This window comes from Ctenocephalides felis, unplaced genomic scaffold (genome assembly GCF_003426905.1).
Source record: "Ctenocephalides felis isolate EL2017-DRISC unplaced genomic scaffold, ASM342690v1 CF-g0.4_SCAFFOLD_00845, whole genome shotgun sequence".
Taxonomy (NCBI): Eukaryota; Metazoa; Arthropoda; class Insecta; order Siphonaptera; family Pulicidae; genus Ctenocephalides; species Ctenocephalides felis.
In genome coordinates, this window is record NW_020536999.1 from 46912903 (window position 1) to 46921586 (window position 8684).

The following is an 8684-nucleotide window of genomic DNA, read 5'->3' on the forward strand; positions in this document are numbered from 1 at the left end:
CACACACACATACATCCATTTTTTCTAAGGTATGCCAAAATATTCAGAAATCTTTGAAACGTAAAGATATATCAAAATATTCATTTACGATTACTATAACTTACCCCACGAGAAGTTAATAAATGTTGAATTTACATAGGGTAAAGCGGAGCTTGAAGGTCCACGGGTAAGAAGGTCCACCGCTGTTATCTCAAAAACAGGTAAAGTTAGGATATTTTTAATAACAATATTCAAAAGTAAAAGAATGAAGATGTATAACCAGCCATCATCTTTATTCTTACGACGTCACTATTAAGAGTTAAACGGCAATGTTTGAAAATCTATAATAAAAGTAATTTCTTATGTTGTTAGTTTTTTGGTTATTAACGTTATTTAATTGTTTATAAAAAGTGTTTGTTTGTTGACGGAAGACAAATTTTCGTAATGTAGTAAAAAAAACGCATTTTCATAATTAGGACTTAGTTGTGATTTTATGTATGTATATAGAATAATGAAAATCTTTTAGTGCATTTTTTTATTTTGCTTCTATTTTAAAGTTGTTCCCTAAGTAACAACTAGAAGAGTTTTAGATAATGTCTTATTAATATTCAGTTTCAGTTATAAGCTAACAAGTAAGATTCATTGGGTTCCAAATGGTTATGATGTATTTGGTAAAATTGATTCCAAATTGTGAATTAGAGTTTAAAAATATTAAGAAGAACAGAGAAAAATATATATAGGTTTCACATCTTATAGGTTTTCGATCAGCTTCCCCACTAATTACCTTCAGAGGTAATTTCATGTTTTATATCACTACAATTTTTACGGCGACTAAAAGCGTCTCTTATGATATGTGTTAGTGTTGTTTTAATTTCGTTTCTTGAACAAAATATTTTTGCGGGTGTGTCGTTACAGCCGAATTTATGAAACTGTTGCTGGTTATATTATGTTCTGAAAGACGATTAAAATAAATTGAACCGTATATATTTAGTGAGTTTTTCGCTCTGATAAACATCGTGGTGATATTATCAGATCATCTTTTGAAAAATAATATTTATAGTACTCTCTGTATACAAGTTGTAATTTCAGTCATTATGAGATGATTGTTTTAAGCTCGAATGTAAGGAAAGTAATTAAAATAAATTTTCAAGCGATCATTAAATGATCAATTCATTATTTAAAATTTCTCACAGAAACAGCAAAGCTACTTTTTTTTAAACTCTGTTTTATTTAGCAAACTATTTTTCGTAAGGCTGTATTCTAAATTATTATTAAAAATTATTATTATTAAATTCACAATTATTTGAACTGTTTTCTTACTTCAAAAAATACAAAACAACAATGATAATAATTTTAATTCAAGAGATTTGATAGATTAAAGTATAATTAAAATCACAGTTGGAGAAAACAAATGCTTTTATAACTATTTAATCTGAAATATTTTTTTCATTTGCATTTAACTTAGAACTTTGATATAATAAATTCGATTGGAGATGTATAATGAAAAATGCAACTTTATTGGCCCGGAACATCGATGTAATTATGATAAATATGTTGTTAAATTGCGCACTATCACTGAATTGAGCTTTTAATTAAAATTCAATTTAGTTTTTTGCGTACTTATTTCAGGTTATTAATGCTTCCTTAATTGACCAACATACATTATGGGTTATAAATTTATTACGATAATGTATCATAATTCCTTGGATGCATTACAATATTATGATAAAGAGGATATGATTACCCTGTTCAGCAACGTGACTTTGGAATAATTTGGACAATTTAATTCACATAATACTTTAGTAATATAATGATTATAAACGAATTTATTTTGATAATTGATCGTTATTTCCATTGTTATTCCATAAAAAGTGAGGAACTTAGAGATAAACAATAGTACAACAACATACTGTTGGCACAAAAAAGTTAAATCAAATATTAACAAAATAAATTGAAAAAAAATCCTAATAAACTATTATAGATCTACTTGTCAATCTACTTTATATATTTTTTTCGTTTTACCCTGCCATTTCTGCAAAGAACTGCTTAATCAGTGAACGTATTTTTTTATTTTTTTTTGTACGTTGTTAACAATTGATTTAACATCTTATACTGATAGATAGATAATTAAGTAAATAATATAAAATCAAATAAATCAAATCAAATATACTCAAATTTATACTACGTGTGTTAGCTTTAAAAAGATTTTTTTCTTATAATAATTTGTATGATTTGATAATTTTATATACCTACTGCTAATCAAAATTCTCTTTCATAAATATAAGGACTAAAAATGACAACGGGTCCACTACAAAACAACTACTAAATGTTTTACTTTTCTTTATTTATTTGAAGAATTGTACCTTCCGGTTAATAATGAAAAATAATTTCAAACAAATGGTTGTCTATTGTTGTCTACAAATTTTAATTTGCTGCCAAAAAATACATAAAAAGTTGGCAGACCTTTCATAACAAATTGTACGACTCCTGATTTATAAAGTACCTTTATCTTATAAATTACACCTATTTTTATTATTAGCGAACAAATTTGATATCTTATTATTACTTTGGTAAGCTTATTCTTAGATGAGCATATAGTCCAGTCAATTGAGCTTAAATTAGGTTAGAATCTCGGAATTTGAGATACCCAGCTAAAAGTCTGTAAATTCTAGTATTTTGCACCCTAAAAGTAGTCTCAAAACCTACATATGGTAAAGTGTACGCAACATATGTAGGTTCTGAGACAACTTTTAGGGTACAAAATACAAGTATTTACAGACTTACAGCTGGGTATTTCAAATTCCGAGGTAAACTTACTATAATGACTAGACTATTATGCTTTCATCTCACTACTCATAAGTCAAAATGGGAACAAAAGAATTCAATGCATGCTTTTACTGTAAAAAATGATTTGATTATGATATAAGTTAAAATAGAAAGATTATCCTAGAACAGATTTTATTATATAAAATTATTTAATCCTGAACGAATTGCTCATAAGGCAATAAAATCGTTTACGGACGCACCGCTGCGTCCATCACACCGAGAGACACGAAAGAGTACTCTTGTTCTCAACGTGAGTTCGCACTTATCGTCCAAGCATCATTTTTTCACAATTCGCTAATATAAATATTTCTACTGCTGAGAATTCACATCACTTGTGATGAATTAGTCAAGGGTACTCAACCATTTGATTAAGTTATTCATTTGGTATATTTCTGTCACATACGGAGCAGATATTAAGAAAAATCTCGAAAAGGTACGAGTAAAATTTTGGAAAAAGGAAGAATACAATACCTGCTGCAAAATGATGTTTGTATTTCTTAAAACCCTACATTAAGAATTTGTTTGTCAAATTTAGCAAAGTAGTAAAAAATCCTCACAATAGTTTAGATATTCAGATAATAATGGGATGGTTGTGCCGTTGTGACATTGTCTATTTTTTTTGTATGATATAATTTTATGACTAATCCGTCGTACTTGAGGACGCTATTTTAGTATTTTCATATAGACAAATGCTCAAATACCATTTAGTTTACTTTTCTCCCAGCTGACTGGTGAATTAACAGAATTATAGTTCATCAAAAAAAAAAAAAAAAAAAACTGGCACAACCGTAGCCAGTCTCCCCTACTGGGCACGGGCAGGTTCGTGATCTGAGTTACACATGAACTCAATATAAAGATATTCAGATATAAAGATTAAAACTGAAAAAATTATTTCGTATGTTAGAAAAATGTGTATGTATCTATGTAAAGAACATTTTGTACTATAATTATTTCAAATAAAAATGAAACTCTTTTGGTGCCAATAATATATTCTATTTTGGTACATTTTATAAAATTTTGAACTTTCATATCCAGAAATAAATTTATTAAATTATTTAAATTTCAACAAATAATTTTAAGCTCTCATATCCACAAATAAAGAAGTGTAGCACAGAGGAAAGTATAAAGCATTACACATTAGCAGTTAATGTGTTAACAAATATTTTCTTCTTTTAACAAAGTATGAGTAATATGTTGTTAGAGTGTCTCTGACAATAAAAATGATTGTATACTAATAATATAAAGATTAATAAAAGTAGTAAAGAGTATAGAGATTGGTGTAAGCTGTTTTAATCAAGAAAGTTATGATTATGTATTCTGTAATAAAATATGCAAACAAATGAACTATAAAATACGTATTTAAAAAATAAACTATCAATAATTTATTTATTCTCCATGTTTGAGAATCTATGTCCAAACCAACGCATAATCGTTAGAAGCATTTGGCATATAGACATAAATCAGAACAAACGTTTTACAATAACATTAGACGAGCACTTGCAACATGAATTGCAATTAAAAGAAAACAATACATAAATATACATTAAGTTTTATTGGTTCATTACCTGTCATTGTTTGAAGAACATTAAGCACAAAATTATAACTGTTGCGAATTTGGATTGATTATGACTTAACCGACCGATAATTTAATTGACAATGATACTAGCGGTAATAAATAAATAATAATTTGAATAGGTAATCAACACATATTTTAAATTAAATTTTCTTTTAAAAATGATTTAAATGATCAAGGTTTTATATTATAAATTATATAACAATTATATTCTTTCACAATCAAATAACATAATTACAATTTCTTAATAAAAAAAAAGAAAAACTAGTGGGACGCATGGCATCGTGCCTTAAGGCAAGTTGCTGGAACTTCCCGTATTAAAATTATTATTTTTATAAAAACGATTAATATTTTTGATATATTTTGGAAATTCTGAACTATTTTTTCGTACTGTTTTAACTGCATAGAGACGAAATGTCAAAGGGCGTAAGCACCGCGTCGCCGTCCAACGGATAAACATTGGTACGGAACCCATAGGAATGTAAACAAAATTTATGCTTATTGTTAAAATCTCTATAAAATATCTGATAATTTGATGTGCATATGTCTAATGATCATTTTTGACCGCCAAATGGTATTTTTTTATTTTTTTTGTTAGATCTCCGAAACCGCTAGACCTGCCTTCATGAAACTTAATCAATTCTTAATTCAATTCTTAATCTTGTCAATACAAGTAAAATGTTTATTGAATTATTAAAATCGGACGCTCCGTTCTCTTAAAAACCGAGTTACCGTTTTCGGCACTTTTTGCCCCGTATCTTCGGAACGTCTTGACCTGCCTTCGCCAAAAACTAATCAGCACGTCTCCTTAACAATAAGAATTGAATGTTTTTTTTAATTATTAAAATCGGTTGATCCGTGTTCCCGAAATCGTTGACGAAAATTTGTATCCACACACACAAACACGCACACACACACGCACACACACGCACACACACACACATGAATTCACTTGGAAACATATTGCTATCTTTATTACCAAGTAAAAATTGTTGTCACTACTGCCTGACAACAGGCTGCTCAAATTGGGTATCGAACCCGGGACCTCTGAAACAACTCCCGTCGCTCATGAATATTAAGGTGAACGTAATTATACACAGCTTAAGAATGAGTTATGTACAAACATAATCTGATAATCCAAATACATTTGTACATATTTTTCATACTATTTTTATAGTCTTGTAATCTTCAGACAAGTTTTGAAAATAAAAAAGTAGATAATTTAAATGAGGAGTAGGTAAATGAATATTTTTTCAAAAAATGTATTTCACTTTATCAATTATATTATGAGATTGTGACAGATTTTTGTCATTCTTTTAATTATTATTGTTTAGAAATATTCTACACATATAATAATGAGACATAAATAATATTAAGAAAAAATTTAAAAATAGATAAATTTAAGCAGAAGCAAGTAGTTCTTGAAAGAGAAAAACTCATACATATCCGGAGTGAATAGATTTTTATTCATTTTGCATATATATATATATATATATATATATATATATATATATATACTCGTATATATATAACATAAATTGTTTAATTACCACTTACCATTGATGTCATCTATGCAAATTTTCAAATCTTCGCGAAAAGTCGGCAGATGTTCGTGACATCTGCACAAACATCCCGTTTCATCTTCGTCCGAAGAAGTGGCTAAGCCAGCGCTACCTGAGGATATTCCGACGCACGTTTCCGGACAACAGCCGGGCGGGCCTGAAATAAAAATGGAAGGAAATTGATTGAAAAAGATTGGAAAACTAATATCCGTTTGAGATAAAACAGATATGCATTCATGAAAAATACTTTTTTATTTTTGCTTGACTTTAATATTAATTAATTAGATTATTATCTTTGCCCGATTAATTAACACTGATTCACGACAGACATATCGGCACATACATTTTGAATATCAAGATAGATAAATTCGTTACTGTAAATGTATCTCTATTATTATACGTAATGATAATGATAATAATTTAGACGCCGACAATTGAAATATGACCATGTATAATTACTACTCTTAATATCTCAAATTATATAAGCCATTATATATTAGTAGTAGTAGATGTTGAATTCATTCTAATTAAGTCATCAATGAATATGTGTTAGGACTAGAATTACGAGTATCGATCAACTTGTTTTAAAATCGTAATATGTACATATATTGAAATATTTTTTTTTATTATCTAATACTAGTGAGTAACTGAAGTCTCAAGAATTCGAATAACGCTGGAAGTTGTCGTTTAATCCATAGTTGTTGAGCAAATCGCACAAGGAAAACAAATTTCAAGAAAGTTATTGGAAGTTTTGCCTCTTATCAGAATTGCAAAGTGAATTAACAAACTATAGAGTCTAACACACATTCTATTAAAATTTATTTTATTAATTAATTACATTATTCTTAAGAAGTTAGTTGAGACTTTACACGCTTCCTTAAAACAAAACTACTAAAATTGTTCTTAAGTAAAAATTATTGAAATTACATAATTTTTGAATGCTTTTGAAACGCACCTATTTAGCGTGGTTTGTTTTGATTTACTTGTAGAATGTATAAGTGAATTAGATTTAATGAATGCTGTACTATATTCATCAGCAGGCTTCAGGAGTCAGTTTAAAAATATGTTTAAAATTTGTGTAAATTTTGTTATTATTACCTAAGGATGTTGACTGTGCACGAAACCTACAAAGAACTGTCAACAAAATACCACAAAAGATTAGAGATGCACCCAAATGAATCTCTAAAGGATTCCTCCCTAACAAAACTCAAGATTGAAGAGAAAATGGCCTCTACATAGTATATAATTACAATCATTGAAGATATATATTTTAAGCAACACATTGCAAAATAGATCAGTGGATTCTATCTTATTTTAACAGTCACTTAGTTTTCTCTTAGCTTATAAAAATATTGTAATTTTTCTGATTGCTAAATAAATCTACTACAAAAAAATTTCTTTGTTATTATTTGAGCAATGAATCTAATTTACTTATTAGTTTAGCTATTGTTTGGTTTATGTAAACAAAGACTCACGTTTCTGCAAAGTTAGGAAAGTTCTATAAGTTTAATTTCGCCAAAAGTCAATCGTAATATTATATCCGGAACATTTTTCAACTTTCCGTAGGATAAGTTATAGTAATTTTAGACATATCATAACAGCAATCAGAAATTTACTTCCTATGAGCTGTTGGGCTAAAACTTCTTACTACGGATTTTTAGATGGTAACCAAATCCATCCATTATTAGAATTAATCTAAAAGGGCCGACTTTTAGATTATAGCCCGGCATGGGCTATTTTTACTTGAAAACATATTGAGGTCTATATTTCCAAGTGAAAACCGTTTTCACTACTGCTTGACAACAGGTAGCTTAACCCCTTAACGCACAGTTTTTTTGAAAAAAACCCGGCCATTTTTTTTTAATGTGAAAAAACAAACTTTAGAACATCGTTTTGGCAAAAAAATAAAAAAAAATCTAAATTAATCAAAATTTTTAGTTTAATTTTGGATTTTGATCAACATTGCAGAAAAGAGTTGAATATTGCAATGTTACACGTCCATCGACTTTTTAATTTTTTGTTTCGAATTACTATTTCGTGTAAAACATTTTTATCAGTTAAAATATTTATTTATACTTTTACAACAAAAATAATACTAATATTTATTTTCAGCAACAAATATGTTCAGCACCGCTCGAATTATCTCGAGTGTGCACAGGTTGGCCGGTTTAACGCGCTCGAATTAACTCGTTAAGGGGTTAAAGCAGGTTTCAAACCCGGGACTTCTTAATCAAGTCCCCTCGCTCTTAATTGCTCACCTATATATGGGCGAGCCCATATAATAAGTAAATAAATTAATTTCTGTCTATTTACCTGTTACTGTGAAGAAGTCTCCTCCGTGGTGCCTGGAGACATTGTAAAGCGCGTAGTCGAGCGCCGACCGCTGCCGATGGGCGCACTGGCCGGTACGCGCGCCCGTGACGGCACGCGACCCCCACACGATGCAAAGGGCCGCACACAGCAGCAAACATCGTGGTGTACAACTAGAGCCCGCTCGGGCCCCTGACATACTAGCCGCTACGCATTCCAGATCTAGAAAAATATGAAATAAATTGGATTAATTCATTGGAACTTCCTTAGAGCGTGTAAACCAGTAATTATATTAGGAATATTATTATATTAGGGATAGCAGCCTAATTAAATAAAATGAGGTTTGCTCTACTGAAAACACTAGATTAAAATTAATCATATAATATTTTTTTGTATAAGTCAAAAGCCAAGAATAAAAAAAGTGCTATTACACT

At 29.2% G+C, this 8684-nt stretch overlaps 1 protein-coding gene across 1 annotated transcript in view; it reads right to left on the bottom strand.

Annotated features, from left to right (window-relative positions):
- LOC113384429 overlaps positions 1-8449 on the bottom strand; it is a 31363-nt gene extending 22914 nt beyond the window's left edge. The window contains exons 1-2 of the mRNA XM_026622146.1: positions 8254-8449; positions 5936-6097 (exon numbers count right to left, since the gene is read on the bottom strand). Coding sequence (XP_026477931.1) covers positions 5936-6097; positions 8254-8449 — 358 coding nt within the window. The remainder of the gene's footprint in view (positions 1-5935; positions 6098-8253) is intronic.
- Positions 8450-8684: the final 235 nt, after the last annotated feature.